The 22,334-nt window shown below is 38.4% G+C and overlaps 1 protein-coding gene across 3 annotated transcripts in view; it reads right to left on the bottom strand.

Annotated features, from left to right (window-relative positions):
* Nucleotides 1–2,336: 2,336 nt before the first annotated feature.
* LOC149220058 (Cyclophilin-like peptidyl-prolyl cis-trans isomerase family protein) overlaps nt 2,337–22,334 on the bottom strand; it is a 66,918-nt gene continuing 46,920 nt past the window's right edge. Inside the window, exons 3-5 of one of the 3 annotated variants that reach the window (XM_089384620.1) lie at nt 3,472–3,554; nt 3,185–3,343; nt 2,337–3,004 (exon numbers count right to left, since the gene is read on the bottom strand). In XM_089384620.1, coding sequence (XP_089240746.1) covers nt 2,921–3,004; nt 3,185–3,343; nt 3,472–3,554 — 326 coding nt within the window. In that variant the 3' untranslated portion in view covers nt 2,337–2,920. Of the gene's footprint in view, nt 3,005–3,184; nt 3,344–3,471; nt 3,665–22,334 lie in introns of all 3 variants that reach the window. The other 2 variants (XM_089384619.1, XM_089384618.1) reach the window with 2 other exon arrangements.

The following is a 22,334-nucleotide window of genomic DNA, read 5'->3' as shown; positions in this document are numbered from 1 at the left end:
TTTCATTTAGATATTCTTTAGATAAGCCAGGGACTAGGGAAGAGTCGCATAATGAGATGGCATTAGTTCTAACTTCATTTTTTATTTAATTTTTCTCCACATATTTAGCCCTTTTAGATATTTTATAGACAACCATGAGCTTCTTTATATTCAATTAAGCTTTCAATAATTTCATGCTTACATAGGCCACTTTAATAATGACCCTTGAGAAGCCAAATATTAACCCTTGAGAAGCCAAGCATGAAGGGGAGGAAATTACTTTTTTCATGAATGGAATGTAGGTGAAGGCATAAGTGGAAGGTGTTATCTATGAAGGGATATGGAGCAATACCTCAACAAACCACTTAATATAACACAAACCACAGAAAATAAAACATTTTTATGAGTGGATCATCTCTTACATAGTATGACAAGACAAATAAATAAACATAGAGGATTATGAAATGGTGTTAAAGTCCTACTTCAATAAGCACCACTATCCTTACTCACTAAAGGCCATAACATCATCCGATTACGTATGTGTACATCAAATAGTCATGAGAACAACATTGCATCTGCCATCTAAGTTGAGGAAGACTTTTGATACATCATGGTTGAGCCAACATGAGTGCTGGGAGGAGAAAATAAGTCGACTGTTTCGAAGACTGAAGATCAAATGTGAGTAGAGGAGCTCCAGCAAATTCAGCAGCATACACCCTTAGGGGTCCCTCTTCAAATAGTTACCTTTTGGGAGGTAACAAGCACGACACAAGAAAAATATTCTTTGACCCAGGGTGGTGTAGCTTATGCTCACTTCTAACTTGTTTGTTTTCTAAAGAGGTTCGGAAAAATGTTGGAAGCATAACAAGGTTAAGTAATGCATGGGAAGGAGGAAATACTAAGAAGCATCCAGGGCTTGGTATGCAAAAAATAATAAAACAAGAAAGACCAAAGTTCTTCAATTTAATATAGCTTGGGGAATATGGCTCACTAGAAACCTGAAGCTATTTGAAGGAAAGGACACTACCTCTCAAATGTACAATCCAAAATGGTCATCCACATGTTGAGGAAAACAAAAGAGGCAAAGTATAAAATAAGAAATCATCAATAAGAACATTCTTGGAGCATACTTTGATGGTGCCTCTCAAGGGAATCCCCTGAGAAAAAATTTAAGAGTAATCATGCATCTCTCATCAAATCACAGTATAGCTTTCAAAGCTAAGATAGGGCTAAACAAATAATCATTGTGAACTGATGGCACTCAAATTAACCCTCCAACTAGCTCAAGAATATGGGGTTTCACATTTACAATTTATGGGGATTCAATTCTGGTTATCAAATGGTTACGAAAGGAAGCATAACTCAAAATTTTCACTTTACAGCCACCATTTGATGATATTCAACAACAAAGGACAGTTTTCTCATGCATTTCTTTGTCTCATATTTTCAGGGATAGAAACAGGGGTTGCTGATGGTCTTTCACAAGAGGCATTGGGATTGGAGCATGTTACTTGGATCATTTCCACCTTATAGGATGGCCATACAGATGATTTCACAGTGGGCAAATTTCAGAGTACTTTTTGAAATATTTTAATTTGTCTGTATAAGTCATGGAACAGCCTTATATTTTTTATGATACAGCTAATGGATATGTGATAGTGGACAGTTTTCTAATTCTGCTTTTGAAATATGTAATTTATGTCCTTTTAGGTCAAGGATTAACTATCTTTTTTTAATACAACTCACTGATATGCAAGGCATGTATGCAAAGTTGTTGCTCCATCTGCGTACAAAGCAGTTCTTTTGAATGCCTTGTGGCATATAACAATGTAATTTTATTTTATAAATAAATTATTATTTTTTCTTTGAAAAAGAAAATAATCAAAATGGTTTATTACACATACCCTCTAAAAATGACCATATTTGACATGATGAACTACATTTGAGAGTATTTTTATACTCTAAGTTTGAGGGGGGGCGTTTTCATAGTCTAAGAATGTTTAAAGTCTCTAAGAAAGCACAACACAAGAGGCATTGTTTTAGTGGAACTGCTTTGTTACATGTTACTATTTGTTTTTAACTAGTATCATTGATTACAAAACAAAATCTAGACTTGTCCCCATTTTTAATTTTATGTTAGCATTAACTAAAGATCTAAAAGAAAATTTTGATGACAAGTTAAAATGATACCCATCACCAAATGATGTAAAATATCTGGTTGATCAACTTGCGACTCTAAGATCCAAAGCCTTGCCATTGCCACAAATGAAAGGAATTACATTGCTGAAATAGATATGACTTCTCATCCATGCAGAACAGTGTCTTTTCTATAAACAAGAGGGAAAGATCCGCAATCATTTTGGTGATAGATAATTTTAATTTTATTGATCTCCAACATGTCATCAAAAGTTGGTCAAACAGACCGCTGAGGAATTTGCTATTCACTTTTTATTTTTATAGTGAATTTTCTAGTGGTGGTCTGACATTTTGAAAAAGTCAGAATACAAGCTTTACTACATCTAGCTGGAGCACAGATCCATAGCTCTTAAAACAAATGTAACTTAAGTATCTTGCTTCATGTGACTCTCGGATCCTTATAGTGAAAAGCTGGGTCAAACTGTTTTCAGAAAACTCTCGTCTAATTTTGGAATGAAATAATTGCTTCAGGTTCACATGCTGTCTGCAACATGTTTGAGAAAGCCCTTTGCCACATTAGTACAACCAGAAGCATCTTGCATCACAATTGACAACCTACAAATTCATGTTTACTATTCTATTCTTTCGTTTGAACTTTGATTAACATATTAAACAGACAGAGACCATACAAGTTCCCCCCCTGCTTGTGACATGGACTTCTAGTCTCCTACACAGTTTGACAGATGTCAGCATTGACTCAAGCATAACAATTAACACTTCTGATTACATACAGACAAACATGACTTTATCCGGCAAGTGGATTTGCATGTATAGTTACACGGTTCATTCTAATTTCTGCAAGTGGACGATCCCCTGGTCCTATTGGAGTCTGCAAAAATATTGATAATCACAGTTCTTGATTTAGTATACAAGCTGGATAAAATCATAAAAAGAATGCCCTAGTCATTCATCTATTTTGATATATTCCTGCTATATTTTGAAAAGAAATGCATGTGCTCTCAAAAAAGTTCATTTTACAAGGCAGTCATTGAGCTAGAAGATAGATCACCTTTTCCATCAGGTCTAAAACTTCAAATCCATGGATAACCCTTCCAAATATAGTATACAGACCATTCAGATGTGGTTGTTTACCATACGTAATGAAAAATTGACTGCCATTTGTATTAGGTCCACTGTTGGCCATAGAAAGTATCCCTCTTGCATTGTGCTGCACAATTCACAACATTTATCAATTATTCTTCCAAAACATAACAGAATTACAGTAGATGCATGGTACATATTACAAAAATTTTACGATGCAGGGTAGTAGATCTTCATACAAATGACACGAGATACCTTCAAGGAATCCCTTATCTCATCATTGAATTTTCTCCCCCATATGCTGGTCCCTCCTCTTCCTGTACCCGTTGGATCTCCACCTTGAATCATAAAACCTTTAATGTTCCGATGAAATATTGTACCATCATAATAGCCACTGGCACATAATGCCAAAAAATTCTGTAACATGTTTACAACGTTACAGATCATTCTACAAGCATTCAGTGATGAATTAATCCAAAGGGAAAGGGGAAACAAACTGACAACAGTTTTGAACAGTAAACAGTAAAATATCATGTAGACTAATGCTCAATGGAAGCAAGAAAAACGAATTCAAGATATGCACAGATCACTCTTGAATAGAACAAATGACAATACATGCAAGCATTGAGGCAGAATAAAACTTGTAATGCGATCAAATTTGATTTCGATAAATTCAACACCTACTGTGTTAGCATGCAAGAATGACATAAAAACAAGCAAGCCCTTACAAATAAGATTAGATAATTTCTAAATCCATGTATTCTATCACTGGGGATATATGTCCAGATTTGATAGCAGTATACCTAGCCATCATATATTTAAAAAATGCATTTCAAGTCAGGCAGTTACAAAGCCATTTATAGGTATCCTTCAATCTCAATACCATACAAGCAAAACTATCTTAGAGATAGGACATATATGATTATAACTCCTCTTCCACATTGTAGTTATCATTTAAACATTTCTCCAATTTTGAAGAGTGATGTACAGTCATTTGGTATGTAGGGCATTGTAATGGTAATGAAAATACTAGGCTATGGACTGTTAACTTATGAAATGATGAATGTTGTTTTCAATCTTTTATGATTTAAGGTTTTTCTTGCATACTTGTATCTTTTGTTATTTTTGGATTTGCAATATCTCAGTTCTATAGTATCATGATTTCCTGAAATTTGCCATAACCATATTAGATAAATAACTGTCAGATGGTACATCCATATCCTGGTAACTTAGTTATTAACCAGCCTAGGTCCATCTTAACCCCAGATCTATTAAGCGCCGAGAGGGATCAAATCTCTCATTGTGCAAACCTCTGTTTTGATTGCAAAACTGAAAGAAATGTTTGCACTTCATGAGATTTGACCCCTCTTGGCACTTAATAGATCCAGAGTTAAGATGGATCTAGGCTTGTTTGATATATATATATATATATATATATATATATAAGCTCGGTAGTTAAGACAGTCTACTTGAAGCTCTATTGTTAGACCGTAAAACCTCGTAAGCTCCTCTACTATACCATAAAACCCAATAAGAATATATACCTGTCTTTGCAGTAGGATATTAAGTATCTTTCATTTAATTTTATTTTTGATGCTATCATTCAATCTCCTAAATAATACTCAATAACCATTATATCCAAACTAAGTTGTTATGAATCTCTGAGAGACATATCCCAGTGAATTTTCATGCGGAGGTTAAAACTAATGGTTGACACACTCTAGAGTCTAAACTAAGCAACTTCAATAAATTTTAATGCGGACAAAAAAATATAAACAAAATGTAGGACTGCATATGCCATATTTTATTTTTTTCGTGCTCACTTTTCTCTTGACACTAAAGAGTAAAATTTCAAAGATATAAAATAAAATGAATAACATACAAAACAACCTAGAACAGTCTAATCTTTGAAGGCAATGTAACAAAGTGAAAAAAGTTGTTTTTCCCAAGTTTTACTTGGAAGACATGCATCCACAGAGCTATAAAGTCTTCGTGTAGTGTGCCTCTATTGAGTGGTTTCCTTTGCCAAATTGGCTATGAAAATTGCTCAGGGTTATGATATTTGTCATGGAAATTAGATTTATTTTGATCTAGCTGAAAACTTTTATTACAATGAATGTCTCACATTAGCGAAGAATACCTTTAAAGAGGCTAATATACCTGCTCCAAATCATTGGGCTCTTGAGAGTCATGTTCTAGCAAAGGTGCACAGTCTGCTCTTGTAGCGGGCTGTTTGGACAATGATGAAGAGACACAGAATTTTGTTTTTGGTGGCCATTTTCCTCCTCTAACAAATCTTTTATTAGCATACCTATATTCTTCCATAGGTGGAAAAGTATGTACATGAGTTCTAAACATTTTATTTACAGCTAAAAATGGTTTTTCTTCAGGTATATACAATTGTTTTTCAGACCGGGGTGTACTTGTGGAAGTAGACGGCTGTTCTTCTGGTAGGGATAACTGTCTGTAAAAGGACTTTCTTCCACTTTGGACTGGACTTTCTACTGGTAATACATGTTTCTCTGGCAAAACTATTGGCTTGGGAATTCTTGGGTAAATAGACTGATTAGGAATAATTTTTACCCCTCCATCTTCAAGAGCCAATCTTTTAATTTTGCTGCTAGCATTATCTGACGCCAAAGACTTATATTGGATATACCAGTGATCGGGTAATGTTTCTTTATCATAATGCACACCTTCAATCTGTGCATTTCCTATCCCGACTGTCACACAGTCTTTTAACACCGGTTGTTTTAGTTTGGGATGTACTGTATTTGTTAACTGAAAGGAAGTTTGAACAATTACAGACAAGAATTCACTCTCATCTGCCATAGACAGTCCTTGCACTCCTATCAAGGCTTTCCAACATTCTTTAAGATGAATATCTGTCAGACTAATAGCATAATCAGGATAAATTGTTCCATACTGACAACCAGACATCAAATTTCCCAGTATTGTTCCTATTCTTGCATGATCATATTCATTGTGCCTTGAATCAAACAATTCTGCTATGCAGGGAGTATTTAATCCATGTCTAAATAAGGGAGCCAAACCAATTCTTATAGCTCCAAAATGTAAATAATGAAATCTTCCTTCTTTAGCATATTTTCTAAACTTTTTTATTTCATCTTCTGAGAATATATTTAATCCTATTATCTGTACATGTGGACCTTTAATTCTGATCTTAACTTCAACTTCTTTGAAATAATATTTCTTTGAAAGCTTAAACATCATTGGAACCGGATAGACTTCTTTAGTATCTAAGGCAGGAGGGTTCCAGCTTTCTGGATCTTCAACTTGTTCATGTTCATTTATCTCTGACTCAACAGATCTATTTTCTACTTCAGATATTGACCTTTTATCAATGGTAGAGAAAGATCTTAAAAATTTGGCCATCATAGAGTGGTATAATTCTATTCCAGAAATTGACTGATAGAGCTTTTATCTACTCAGCACAATGTATAACAGAGATGCTTTTCAAAGGCTGCCTGGCTCGTCTCAGGTTCTGTCTATAGAATTATACAGGGTCGTTTTCAAGGCTCTGATACCAAATGGGGGTGACCGTTCAAACAGAGCAATTCAACAGAATATAAACAAGATGAAGCTATTAGTATGCAGAACTTACTTCTTAAAATCTCGCAGCTTTCTGGAAATAAGAGTCTGACTCTCTAGTTCTTCTCCTCAGGGAACACGCACGAGTCTTACACGACCTCTCTCCACGGGTCTTCACTCCAACGCCTTACAGTTCAACCTCTTTCGGAAAACAGAAACTATCCTCAGACGTGCAGAACTGTCCTCAGACAGACGGCCCAGTAGGCTTCGATATTAATAAAAAGCAAGAACAGAATACAAAGCTTATTACAACAGAAGCGTCTCAGAGTTCATTACAACACACATGCTCTCAATCGAACGATGATCTGAACTCATGAAGACTCCTTCTTAAATAGACCTAAAACGAATCTAAACTTAGCTAAGACATGACTTAAAGTAGAAATAATTGAGGGTCCTGTCGGTATCTTTTTCCACCGACGGTGTCTACTCAATCTTTCTTTGTACAAAAGAATTTTGTCACAACATGTAACCAACAGTGTCACATTGCTGACAAGAGATTCTTTACCAGGGTCCCATCGGACTCCTAGATTCCCATAAATCTTCTTCTGACGATCCGGCGGATGGTTCGTACTCATCGATGAGCTGTCGATGGTATCTATTCATAAGTCGGTCATACTGTTCTTCGATTCCTTCATTTGGATCTTGTGCATCTGTCATTTCTCCTTTTTCTTTAGGTGACATTATACGGCGAGATGCTGCAGATGACGATTCTCCCTTTATGATATTTGTTTTGATTCTGTGTAGTCCTGTCTGTTGTGGTGTATACATCACTTCTTGTTTTCCCCACTTGTTCAAAAAAGGAAGAGCACTTATTTCAATATCCAGAAAAGAATCTTTAAAAGCATTGCGTGTTGCCGGTGATCTTTGTACTGCCAATTCTATACCATCTAATGATTCCCATTTGAATATTTGAAACATATTGGTGGAGCTTTCGATAGCGTGTTGAATCCATAACCTGCAGTTTTCACTCAAACAGTCTCTATGCTGCCATCCTAACTCAAAAATCATTGACGTGCATATCCTTTTTGATATCATCAAACTAATAATGTGGATGACATTATTGTTCCAATTTGGAGATAAAACTGAGATGGTGATTAATGCCTTTTGATTAATTGCAAATTTTAAAGCTTTTGGCTGTCCTTGTAGACCATCCATTTTATTAAGTATTTGAATTTTTTCTACCAATCTCAAATTGCCAAACTCGTGGAACCATTCAGCATGCTGTTTGATTAACTCTTGATTGTTACCAGTTTCAGTATCACCAATCCTTTCATGACTGAATACTTGAGAAAAAGGATTTGGTTCTATGCTGTCTCTAATTCTTAAGCTATGAAAATCCCACTGATAAGCAAATGTCTTCAAATACTGTAAGGATCTTTGTATGCACTGGGATACTCTGGTAACTTGGATTTTTCTGCATTTTCCTTCTTGGATTCTCCAATCGACAAAATTCTCAAATATTTCATACTGAGGGAAAGTATCAGTATTTGCATAATTCTCATCAATCCTTTGAAGGAAAGAGGATTCTAGTTCTTCAAATACATTTGAGAAGAATACCACGGGAAAACCATGGGTTGAAAAAACCTAGAGCCCAAAAACCTCCATCCGTAAATTTACTATTTTATCTCAATTTTATTTTAATTATTAACTATTATTTTATTTTTAATATTTTTTTATTTTATTTTTTTTTTTTTTTTTTTAATTTAATTTGAACTTTAGAGAAGAATACCATGTGTAAAATCATGGGTTGTGAAACCTGGAGCCCAAAAATCTCCATCCATAAATTTACTATTTTATCTCAATTTTATTAAAAATATTTAATATTTTTTTTCAATTTTTTCAATTTTTATTTTTATTTTTATGTAATTTGACTATTAGAGAAGAATACCATGAGCAAAACCATGGGTTACAAAAACCTCAGGTCAATTTACTATTTTATCTCAATTTTAATTTAATTACTAATTATTTATTTATTTATTTATTAATTAATTATTTTATATGTAATTTGAGGAAGTAAAAATGTTACATAACATAATTTAACATATGTAATTGTATAGTTATGAGCCCGGCATTTAAAAAATATTCACATATTTAACTCGTACACATCTCACATCTAACGCCTACACAACTACCCCATACCGGGTTGTAGAACACCTCTCAGCGCAACTAGAAGCAGTGAATCACGTCCACATCAACTCTTAGCAACACACCAAGGTTCTTTGTACATGCATCATGAATTGGACTGCATAGGTGCTAATAACATCTTCATATTATACCCCGGATGCGGGTGTCATCGAGCCTGTCAATGGAGGGCCACATGCCTGGCATGGGCTGCCACGTGAAGAGCAAGAGCCTTTAATGCCTCAAGCCGCCGAACCTTCAAGACGCGAGAGGCATAAGGGCAACCTTAATGGAGCTGCGGGAGGTGATGGCAATCCTACAAGGAGCATTCAATGCGGGTCATTTCAGAAGGAATGTTCATGAGCTTAAATATGATGAATGGTTGGGGAAGGGAGCTCAGTGCGACAGGAAGAATTCTCAGAATTCTGAGTGTCGATGCCACGATCTGGTTATTGAGAGCTTGGGTGAGGTCCGCGCCATACTTGTGTTTTCTGGGCTCTGTCTTCGCTCAGTTAAACTCGGTTCATACCCAATTTGGGGGCAGCAAGCTTCGGGAAGGGACCATAACTACTGTCGGCCCTCCTCTGCTCTGGATCAGAATAAGGAATTGGAGGATACCATGGTGCGGACGCGTGAGAGGATGCCTTGCAGAAGAGGCCCAGGACGTGGAGAATCTTCTCGTCCCCTGCAGCTGACGTTCATCATCATTGCTGCTGTTGCTACTGTTATCGAAGAGCGGGAGTCACCCCAATCCCAGCTGGTCAATTTCTGGAAGTGGGTAGCTCTATTGAGGGAGAGCCCATGCTCCCAGCATTTGGCTCAGTCACCTTTACGCTGGGTAGCTCCAGAGACAATGCAGGTATTAATGCCCACATCTCTGTGCTTTTTACCAAAATCCATGAGGAGAATGAAGAAGGTTCGTCACTGGTCCCTGCTGAGGATAGTTCAGAGAGCGATAGGGGGAAGCTCCCAATGGGGGAGCCTTCAAATGCAGCGGGCAATTCAGGAAGGGAGCCTCCCTCAACCCCCCTCCCAATTTCAAGAACCCGAGCTGCCAGCCCCCGCGCAGAATCCCATGGCTATGTGGGAAGGTGTTCCAGAGGGACAAGGATGGAGCAGAATCGTGGAAGAAGAACCAGAGGAGTAGCTCCCAGCGGCACTCCTTCGCTTTTGCTTCCTTCTCTCAGGTCGGGGTCAGGGTTCTGGTTAATTTCAAGTTTTCGTTCTGCATCTTGGTCTGTTTCCTTTATGTTTCTAAGTCTTGCTCGCGGCTACCACAGTCGTACTGGGTCCGGAGTCTAATGTCTGGTCTAAGCTTTATGTCTTTGCCTGTTTCTTGTCGGTTCACGGTAATGTTATCAGTCTCTACAGTTTGTCTGGGTTATGCGTCTTTTTGGGAGTGCCCCTGCGTGGGCCGTTTTGGTGCTACACTGGAAAATCTCAGCGTCATGCATTTTGCTCTATCTGGAACTAGTGCCCTGCGAGGCAAAAATATAAGTTTGATAGAGCCACCCATGGAGCCACAGTTGGCCCTGGGCAGCTAGTCTTTTTGGATGTAAAAGTTTACCTGCACATATTAATACAAAGTAGTTAGTATTGCCGAGAAAAAAAAACATCTTCATATTATAAACCAAAATTAACTTTTGTTGATCCATCAAACTTTCTCGAGTGAAGAATGATATTGCTAACTCAAATTAGGTTGCATATAGGCTCTAAAAAAATGACAGCATTGATTTCAAATCCAATCACTGAATGCTTATTCCAGATTTGTAGGCTGACAACCATTAGACTCTTACAGAAATTCGTTTACAAAGAATCAAACTAACAATCACAATAATTTCAAAAAAACTACAATATGGTTCAATGCATGCATGCATCACAATTTTCACAACTAGACAAACTTTAAATTCACATGCTTATCCATAAATTAAAACAAAGATAAAGAACTTATCTATGTGAGAAAAATATGAACAATGAATCGAGCAAGACAAAGCAATTTCCACCCAACCGTAGGTAGTTCATTGTAGAAATCCACCCTCTACCCAGCTTATGATATCACAAGGGCGAAGAAGGAACAATGGTTCTGAGTTTAGTCTACAAGGAATTCAAACTAGGGAGATTCCCATTGTCAAGCTTTGCAAAAGATAGAGCAACTTTAGGCACCCACATTACTTTCCTCTCACAATATAAGAGGACTTCCTTCTTTGCTTCTTAGTCCCTCAAAAGTCTCTCCTTCTAGTGCTTAGATATAAAAGTCTCTCCTTCATGGCTCTTTCAACAAAAATATGTTTATTTTCATGGTTGGTCTGATCTATCTCATCTTAGCACCTTGTTTTCTTCCATTCTAGTCTCTAAAGCTCCTCTTGTTTTCTCTTTTTCCAACCTGTCCCTTCTCATCTGAATTTCCATGCCTTTAGCCTAACAAGAAGTCCCCCCCCCACTACTTTTTGTTCCCAAGAATGCAAGGGAGACACCTTGTTAAAATATAAGAGTGATCGCTTAAATCTAGGAATTTATTTTCTCCACTAGTCATGGCTTTAAATGTAAGGTAACTTGACTCGGTAAAAGAGTTAAGGTTGTTAACAATTGTGCTTTTGGGCACTCGGTATTAGTGGCCCATGGTATAACATGTAGTTAAACCTTTAAAAGGCCTGAGGATTCTCCATTGTAAGGTGCTAGAGTTGAGTGGAAAGCTCACTTGGTCGGGGCCAAAATGTTGGCCAAAATGGCTTCTTTTAAGCCATAAGATAATAAAAGATCTATTGTTGGTTGGTTTTTTCCCAATTGGGGTTTCCCAAGGTAAATCATGGTTTAAGTGTGATGTTACTATATTTGTGACTATTATCATTATTTCTCTTGTATTGTTTCTAACCCTAACAAGTGGTATCAGAGCCAAGGGTCGAGTTCCAATGCAATTTAAAGACCATTGTTAAATTTGTGCAAACATTTGCTCAATCATTTGTTGAATGCCATAAAAACCCTAACCATGATGCACATTGCATGGAGGAACCTCATTGAAGTTGAATAGTCGTTAAGTAGAGATGAAATTTGCAAAAAGCTTGGTGGAGGGGAATAGTTAATCGTGCACAAAGGAGGAGAAGTGGCTTGTGGATAGAGTTTTATCCATCGTGTTATGTGGAGCAGTGCATAGAGAAGAAGCGACAAAGGAGGATTTGATATAGTTGTCAACCGCCAAAACATGGACAAGCCTTAACTATTGTGTGTGCAAAGGATTCTGACCCGATTAGTGCAAAACTGTGTTGGTGAAACCATGACGACAAGGGGAAATTGACAACACAATTATTCACACTGAAATTTTCTGTCTAGCGGTCATTACCACGCATGATTGGATTTGGAACTACCAGAAACCTAGTCAGAATACACAAGTTTTGTTGAGTGGTAGCTTGGCAGTGATAGTAAAGTTGAGAGCTTCCAAAGCCTCCCATAAGCAACAGCGACAATGACAACCAGAGGGAAGGGGTGAAATTGGCGTGGAAGCATCAATGGTCTTTATCTAGGGCATCCATCCAATGAGAGGGAATTGGCATAGGTGCAATAGGGTTGTGCCTCTGGGGAAACATGCCTTGGTGTACAACATACTTGACTGCAAGTAGAGTAGTCACCCCAGGTATTTTGATTAGAGCAAAACTCATGGGACGCCACGAGATTAGCATCACAAATTGAACCTGGGACACCATTGCCCAAAGACATGATGGCTAGAATGGACAAGTTGAGAGCAGCCAAGAAGTTGAGATAGTGTGTGAATGGATCCAATGTTTGAGTTTGTTAAATTTGGCAACTAGGGCCAAATTCCACTTTGGGCAACTCCTTTGGAGAAGATAATTGTGGCATCGAATTCCTCTTTTAGAGAAGACCAAAATCGACCTAAGGATCACTAAATTTGGATAAGGAACAATATATTTTTGAAAGCAAGCCCACACATGTGCAATGTATCAAGGTCAGCTTGGGGTTAATTAGATAAGTTGAACCCCTCTCCATCCTATATAAATAGAGGTGTCCTCCAACCTCATAAGACACATCTATAACACATATTTTCTCTCTGAAGTTAGCCGCAGCCCTTGGATATCAAGCAAGGAGGTCAAAGAGCATGTCTTGGGTTATTTTGTTTCTTATGCAGGTCTGAGCCATTGCAGGAGAATGTCACTATCTTAAGGAGGATTTCTGGGTTGGTTTAGGAGTAATTTCATGGCTATTTTATACCCTCAGCAGGCCGCACTTGTGGAGGGCTCTTTCATCTAGGCAGCTGGCCTTATTTCTCTAGCTTGATGGGCTAGAACTTACAGCCAGAAGCCGCAGATCTGATGTGTTGAACAGAGAAGGAATTGAGGTAGTTTAGAGACCTAGAAGGAGGACAGTCAGCTGCAATTTGATGTAGCTTGCTTTGGAAGGAAGGCCGCAGTCATTAGCACAAGTTCTGGATAATCTGGGCTCCTTGATGACAAGCCCTAATTGCAGATTTCTGACCGTAGGGTTTCTTATCACTTTGACCAAACTTGGCTGCTCTGTATTGGGCTGTTTGAGTTTGTTCTTATCAGCATTGGAGGCCGCATTAATTGAACCCGGTCCAAGCTATTGTGCAGCAGCATTGACTATTATTGACCACTAGTTAGGGCAGAATTTGTCTGCTACAGTTTAAAGGCAAAATCACATTCTTGTCTGGGCAGTTTCCTTGGCATTTGGTCAGTGGTACAGATCATCATATTAGCTAGTCAATTTTGACTTTGAATGTACTCTCTATCTCTCTTCTCTGCCAAACATTTGACATTAATAATAAAAATTGATCAAGGGTTTTCCCCATCTTGGGGTTTTTCCCTGGCTTGAGCCAAATTTATGTGTTCTCTTGTCTTGACTTGTCTTCAGCATATGTTATTTATGTTCTTTTGTCAATTACTATCAATGTGATAAAGAATTATATGATTGCTAATGAAAGAAATAGAATTGAACTTGGGCTTATGTGGAACATTGAAGTAATTGTCTTAAGCAAAGATCATGTTAACCTAAATTTAACATGGTATCAGAGCTCAGGAGAGGACAAGCCCTACAGCAATGCATCGCCCTACAGCTAGAAGGATGAAATATCTGTGACTTTGCTGGGTATTCTCTCTGTGATTTAAAGGCTGTGTTGACTATGGTACAGAAGCACAATATCTGCAAAAGTGAAGTTCTTTGTGGCCCAACTTATGTGGAAATCTGAGCCTATTTAAGGCATATCACCCCTGTGCATGCAGGCTTTTCTGAGGCATATTCGTAGGTTTCTAACTCAGATCTGAAGGCATCCTTCTGTGATCTTTGTGATGCCCTAACCATAGTATTAGTAACCCAATCCGAGATGATTGGTGTTGCCTTCTGAGGTCAATTTCTGAAAGTTTGTTCGATACTTCCAAATATTCTGGAATAGGTTCATTGATCACTAAGACTATTTGGCCTCTCTTGAGCTTAAGCAGGACCACATGTCAAGGATCTCTGTGGGCTGCAAGTTACCTCTGACTGAAGGTTACTCGGCCTCAGCTTCAATCACATCAACAGTGGCTGGTGTATCTCAAGAACATCTGTTTCTGTTCTCTTGAAATGGATCTGCTAATGATGATTTAAAGGTCACTCAGTCTTCTTCAGAACAAAGGTTTGATTACTTTTTCAGCCCTCCATTTCAAAGCTATATCACTTGCATTTAAGGTCTGGTTGAGATATCATTTCAGAAACATAGTGATGCTGATCCTATGGAGAAATTGATGTGTATGATACCCATATCTGTTGAAGAACTGTGCCCTAGATTGTGGGGTCCTGTGACAAATCTCTGAGGTAATTGCAATGATAGGAATGACAAGCCCTAAGCAGAGACCCGAAAGCAGAAATTGGTGAAGCTACCAAGGACCACAGATCAGCCTCTATGAAGTGTTTAACGAGGTGATTCCCTGAGACTATACAAAGCTACTTCAGGAATAATTGAAGGCCCTAAACAGTGAAACTTATGAGCAAATCAAAGTCCTAACTCGAGAAACAGTCTAAAGCAAGAAGGCCATATCAGGAATAGCAGAATTGTTTCCTTTTGAAAGTTTTTTTTATATACAAAAAAAAAGGCTACTGGATCTATCAGAAAAATAAAATGCAGCTCCTTTTTAATTTGGCGTCTTGGATAAGGGTTATAGCACTCTTGAAGTGTTCATTCATGAAGAACAGTTAGAAGAAGAAGCCACTTCTGGTGCATTTATGTGGTAGAAAAGTCAAGTAGCTATGACCTGGTCTCATATATATACTATCCCTATCTTCTAAAAAAGTCGACCTGTCAAGGGTGGTTGAATGGGCCAACATTCTTGTTGCCCCTTGAAGAAAAGGCACTGAATGTGTTGATTGGTAATAAGGCCGAGAGCATGCGATGAAAGATCCTCAGTTATAGAGGATTCACCCCTGTATGAAATCATACAACGAGAACAGTCCTATTACAACATATTGCACATGGAGCTGAGTTGGTCTAATCCTTTAATTTTTTTGTTGATACAATGCAGATCTCTGATATAGAGACCGAGAATCGAGATCCTCTGTAAAATTCCATATCTTATGCAGTGAGAAGGATCATCTGACCAAGAGGGAGCTGGTGCCTTGGTTTGATCAAGCCTCAGCAAAGAAAGGACTTCTGTGTCTCAGTGAAGATGTCCTTGAAAAGAGTATTAGAAATTGGCCAGACCCTCCTCTATTATCAGGTACAGTTCTTTGTTGAAGAATATTGCTTATGGCATTCATATCTAGATCTCTGTTAAGGAGTGTTGTGTGACCTATCCAAGCTGAACTGAGACTCATATCCAAATAATTATATCTAAGGAGACATGTTATGGCACCATCCCTCCTCTATTATCAGGTACAGTTCTTTGTTGAAGAATATTGCTTATGGCATTCATATCTAGATCTCTGTTAAGGAGTGTTGTGTCACCTATCCAAGCTGAACTGAGACTCGTATCCAAATAATATCTCTGTGGGATCTAAGGAGACATGTTATGGCACCATTCTAAGGCTTTCTAACCCGGATTGCAATAAAGAGGTAAGTTATATTATTCTTGGCTAAGGTAGGTCTACATTGGTTGTCAGATGATGAGGTTTAAAAGTTCCAAAGACTACATCAATTGGTTGATGATCTTGATCTAAGTAGTCCAAGAGCTACTCTACATATTACTTAATTTACAGGTGATTGAATTACGGTAATATGTGCCATCCTAAGCTACAGCGTGACATCTGAGGTTATTTTGAGATGTATTAAGGATTATTATCGAAATGCTACAGGAGATCAGAATCTATTCTGCTGAGATTGTTCATAGTTTGACTGAATCGAAAGGAATACAACATGCTGAAGTTATGGTTATAAGTTAAGGTATGATCATGTGATGGCTGAAGTCTGGACAAAGAATGATAACTAAAATAAGGGTGTGTATGAATCAGCTAACCGAGACCCTTCACTAGATGAAGTATATACTATATACTACAGTAGGTTAAATCATGTGATGGCTGAAGTCTGGACAAAGAATGATAACTAAAACAAGGGTGTGTATGAATCAGCTAACCGAGACCCTTCACTAGATTAAGTATATACTTATACTAAAGTTGTAATCAGTATGCTATGCCTCATTGAAAATGTCTTGCTGAGAATCTTCATATTAACAGTGACAAGTCCGAGGATGTTTTACTATATATAATTTACAGCATGCAGATCTTATACTAAATCCTTATATTCATTACAGTACTCAGATATTGGTACAGCCACAGTATAGCCCGGATAATTGATTGAGTCACTGTGTTAAAGATAGCATAGAGAATACAGAACAGCAGGATTGGAATAAAAGCAAAAGCCCAGACTTTGGAGTAAGATTTGAAGATTTCCTGATTTACTACCAGGATTGGTCAATGATAGGATCCTCTCATGCATTGTTGGTTACTGATTATGAAGCTCTTTTGAAGCTACCTTTGGCATTTGAAGAAAATAAATAAGAGACTTATGATTACATATTGAGTAAAGGTATGTCTATGACATTTTATGAGCAACTTACCTCTAACATGGATGTCTTATCTCTTCAGTCTCAGAGGGAGTTGTCTATTGAACCCTCCCCACAAGTATAGCAAAGGACATTTCTGTTTATGGAAGTGCACTGCCAGAATCATGGCATGCTTAATTGCATTAATAAATTATCTTCAAATTTAATGGATCTCATGCTGAGCAGATTACCAGATGGATACTTTGAGGGAAGTCTAATCATATGAAATATTGAAGAACCATCTCTGGAAAGACAAGCTTAGGATTGTGGTCTCCCTGAGTAAGAGGGAGTAAGAGGGAGTAAGAGCAGTTAAGTATTTTCTTTATCAAGATTTGGAATCCTGAATATGCAGAAGTCCAAGGATTGCTAAGTGCTGCTAAGATCTCTGCTGCTAGAATGGCTAGTTGTAAGTCAGTATGTCTGTAGAAGCTCGTTAGTGAGCTGTGTGCCTTCATACATACATCTATATGCTGCTGGGTGGTGCAATGAGGCTCTATGGACAAACTGGTCATGAATATTATCACCAAGAACTAGTATTGGTTTTCAGAGAGCAGCCTGGCACCATTCCTTTATGAAGGGATCTTTGGTTGGGTTGAACATTGAGCTCTGGGAGCTCCTGGGGCCCTGGGGTACTTTGTGAAGCTATATGTGACCACGGATGTGGTTTCCTTTCCCTATGAGTTCGCTATGTACAGGATGTGGTTCATCCTTTCCCTGTACATGTTTACCCTAGTGAGAGATGCATATAGGCATTTGTCGGTTGTCACATGTGGACATGTCGGTGGGACGTGGTTCATCCTTTCCCCACATGTAGGATGCTCATTCCCTACAATCGGTAGTTGACATGTCGTCGGGATGTGGTTCATCCTTTCTCCACGTGTAGGATCCATCCTACGATTGTTGGTTGGCATACATGTAGGACATAGTTCATCCTTTCCCTACTATTGGCGGGTTGCATGCGCGTAGGATGTGGTTTATCCTTTCCCTACGATGGTTGTGTTTTAGGCAAAGGAAACATGCATATGGTGAGTGGTTCACCTTCCCCTACGATTGATGATATATGCATAGGATGCGTGGTTCACCTTCTCCTATGGCATATGGGCAAGATGAGTGGTTCACCTTCTCTTGCGGTTGCCCCAGTGTACATCCTACCCATGTAGTCGGGGACCGGGACACATGGGAAGTACCTCTCATCTGGCCAATGAGTTGGGAAAAGTTGTTAGGGACCATAGCACTACCGATGGACGCATCATGTACTGTCGTACTCCCTATGTCTAGGATGCATGATGTTCTACCCACTTGATCACTTGGGATCAAGTCCAATTGGGGTTCTACCCCTGGCTATTTGGAGAGTGGCAAGGTCTTGTAACTCACTCTCGATCAATTCTTCTTCATTATCTATATCAGTGTTCAGCAGAGTTGAGACGAAATGCAGAGATGGTTCATGATGACAGGATGGCATGATGATAGATGGATAGACAGGTGGAATTCTCCCTAGTTGAAACTTGAGAGGGAGTGTTAAATTTGGCAACTAGGGCCAAATTCCACTTTGGGCAGCTCCTTTGGAGAAGATAATTGTGGCATTGAATTCCTCTTTCCGAGAGGACCAAAATCAACCTAAGGATCACTATATTTGGATAAGGAAAAATATATTTTTGAAAGCAAGCCCACACATGTGCCATGTATCAAGGTCGGCTTGGGGTTAATTAGATAAGTTGAACCCCTCTCCATTCTATATAAATAGAGGTGTCCTCCAACCTCATAAGACACATCTATAACACATATTTTCTCTCTGAAGTTAGCCGCAGCCCTTGGAGATCAAGCAAGGAGATCAAAGAGCATGTCTTGGGTTATTTTGTTTCTTATGCAGGTCTGAGCCATTGCGGGAGAATGCCACTATCTGAAGGAGGATTTCTGGGTTGGTTTAGGAGTAATTTCATGGCTATGTTATCCCCTCAGCAGGCCGCACTTGTGGAGGGCTCTTTCATCTAGGCAGCTGGCCTTATTTCTCTTGTTTGATGGGCTAGAACTTACAGCCAGAAGCCACAGATCTGATGTGTTGAACAGAGAAGGAATTGGGGTTGTTTAGAGACCTAGAAGGAGGATAGTCAGCTGCAAGTTGAAGTAGCTTGCTTTGGAAGAAAGGCCGCAGTCATTAGCACAAGTTCTGGATAATCTGGGCTCCTTGATGACAAGCCCTAATTGAAGACTTCTGACAACAGGGTTTCTCATCACTTTGACCAAACTGGGCTGCTCCGTATTGGGCTGTTTGAGTTCATTCTTATCAGCATTGGAGGCCGCATTAATTGAACCCAGTCAGAGCTATTGTGCAGCAGCATTGACTATTATTGACCACTAGTTAGGGCAGAATTTGTCTCCTATTGTTTAAAGGCAAAATCACATTCTTGTCTGGGCAGTTTCCTTGGCATTTGGTCAGTGGTACAGATCATCATATTAGCTAGTCAATTTTGACTTTGAATGTACTCTCTATCTCTCTTCTCTGCTGAACATTTGACATTAATAATAAGAAGAATTAATCAAGGGTTTTCCCCATCTTGGGGTTTTTCCCTGGCTTGAGCCAATTTTTTGTGTGTCTTCTTGTCTTGGCTTGTCTTCAGCATATGTTATTTATGTTCTTTCGTCAATTACTATCAATGTGATAAAGATTTATATGATTGCTAATGAAAGAAAAAGAATTGAACTTGGGCTTACGTGGAACATTGAAGTAATTGTCTTAAGCAAAGATCATGTTAACTTAAAATTAACAGAGTTTGTTAAACAAAGCTACCGGTTATGGAATAAAAGCAGTGATTGTTAAAATTGCCACCAAAGCCAGTGCAATTGTTGTTCCTCTGTAGCAATTCAAAGCAATTTGGTGGAAATGGGGAACAATGTTACTTCCCGAATTCCAAGTGGATGTCACCTACTGCAGTCTAGAGAAAAGTTGTCCTACAAGGAAACAATGATCCATTGCCCCTCAGATTTGCAAGCATTGAATATGTTGAGAGATTATCAGTGCCGACAGAAGTTGCAAAAAAAAAAATCAAGTATCCACTCGTTGGCCATGTCTAGAAATGATGTCTGGCACATTCTCATGTCGTTCTCGGGCCCTGTTGTGCCTTCCTGTGGGCGGGGATCCATGAAATTGGAAGAATATTATGGAATTATGGTGACTAGAGATTTGTGACCGGAGATTGTTGTGGAAATGGTAGTCAAAGTAGTAGAAACAAAAGTATTGGAAGGAAGAACTCCATTGTGTCTTAGAGGAGGGTCGCATGAAGATTCAAGTGACTACAACAACAAGAAATTGTGGTAGTCAAGTCCAAAGGTGGTTGGATCCAAGGTAATTTGTTTTACTCAAGTGTCTCTCTCTAGATCCAAAGGGGTTGTGTAAAAGGTATGTGCAGTGATTCATTGTCGTGTTGGTTGCATTTGGAAGCATATGCGATTTATGGAGAAGTAGATCAGTCATATTCATGGGCAATGGCAAAGCTTCTATTGGATGAAACCATATTATAGAGAGCAGCCGTTGGAGCTAGTTGTTGGTGATTGAGATCAAAACAATGTCGAGGTGATAGGATGGTAGTGTAAGTACCAAGTTAGCAACACTGAATATATATATATATATATATATATATATTAGAATGGAGTTGGAATTTTTTACATGTAAATGGGCATACTACTATAAGACCTGGTAAGTCATGCATACCTCTAAAAAATTACTACTAAAGTCTAAACGCAGGACCTAGGTGATATGGGGGAGCATGTGGGATTCCTGGATAGCATGTGTAATTCCAAGATACCCTGATTATAGACTTTGAGGGGGGTAGGGCCTGGAGATGAGCGGTGAAGGCTCATTTTTCTAGTTTGGCTAGATTTGGTTAAGGGAAACCCCAAGTCAACTTTAAATGGGGGATTTTTTGGTAAACATGACTCGGTGAAAGGGTTGAGGTTGTTAGGTTTACAGTTGTGGTTTCAAACACTTGGTATTAGTGGCTCGTGGTATTAAGCCCATGTTATTACATGTAATTAAATTCTTCAAAAGGCTTTGGGATTCACCATTGTATGGTGCCAAAGTAGAGTGGAAGGCTCGCTAGGCAAAGGCCAACATGTTGGCCAAAATGGCTGCTTTTAAGCCATAAAATAATAATAGATCTATTGTTGGCTGGTTTTTTCCCCGTTGGGTTTTTCCAGGGCAAATAATGATTTATGTGTGTTGTTACTATATGTGTGACTGTTATCGTTGAGGTTGTTAGGTTTACAGTTGTGGTTTCAAACACTTGGTATTAGTGGCTCGTGGTATTAAGCCCATGTTATTACATGTAATTAAATTCTTCAAAAGGCTTTGGGATTCACCATTGTATGGTGCCAAAGTAGAGTGGAAGGCTCGCTAGGCAAAGGCCAACATGTTGGCCAAAATGGCTGCTTTTAAGCCATAAAATAATAATAGATCTATTGTTGTTGAGGTTGTTAGGTTTACAGTTGTGGTTTCAAACACTTGGTATTAGTGGCTCGTGGTATTAAGCCCATGTTATTACATGTAATTAAATTCTTCAAAAGGCTTTGGGATTCACCATTGTATGGTGCCAAAGTAGAGTGGAAGGCTCGCTAGGCAAAGGCCAACATGTTGGCCAAAATGGCTGCTTTTAAGCCATAAAATAATAATAGATCTATTGTTGGCTGGTTTTTTCCCCGTTGGGTTTTTCCAGGGCAAATCATGATTTATGTGTGTTGTTACTATATGTGTGACTGTTATCGTTATTTCTCGTCTTCCTTCTAACCCTAGCGTTAAATAAGGTGAAGATGATAAAGTAGGATATTTAGAAGGAACAATAAAGATATCCCTCATAACCCATTACCTTTCTCCACATGTGCCATCATAGCCCCTATAGGCACTCACGTCTACTAATCTCGATCATCATCATCTTATTAGGTGCAAAAATAAAAATATTTACAATGTTTACAACAACATGATATATCTACCTCATGGTGATCAATAAAGCAAAAATAAAGTATCCATGCATAGTTTTTAACAAAAATAATTAGAAAGTTTCCAAGGAGAAAAATTGAGATATTGCAGATATCCATTTCTGTTGAGGTCCTTCTACTACTTAGTAGGTTTGTATACTCAAACAATCTTTAGTGAAAGCTATATAAGCATTTCGTCAATATTGCATATATATTTCAAGAATTGTAGTTGTAATGATGATGAAAGTTGAAACATATCTTGTCATAGATCCATTGACCCTATGAGTTGTGTTACATAATACCTCCCCACATAGATAAATTCGTCTATATGGTTCCAGATCCGTATCTGTCTGGGATCCATCACAGATTCCTGTCTGT

The sequence above is a fragment of the Pinus tabuliformis genome, chromosome Q (assembly GCF_031772625.1).
Source record: "Pinus tabuliformis cultivar Carrire ecotype Pingquan chromosome Q, CPIR1, whole genome shotgun sequence".
NCBI classification, from domain to species: Eukaryota; Viridiplantae; Streptophyta; class Pinopsida; order Pinales; family Pinaceae; genus Pinus; species Pinus tabuliformis.
Note: the sequence above shows the minus strand (reverse complement) of the source record. Positions and strands in the feature narration are given on the sequence as shown.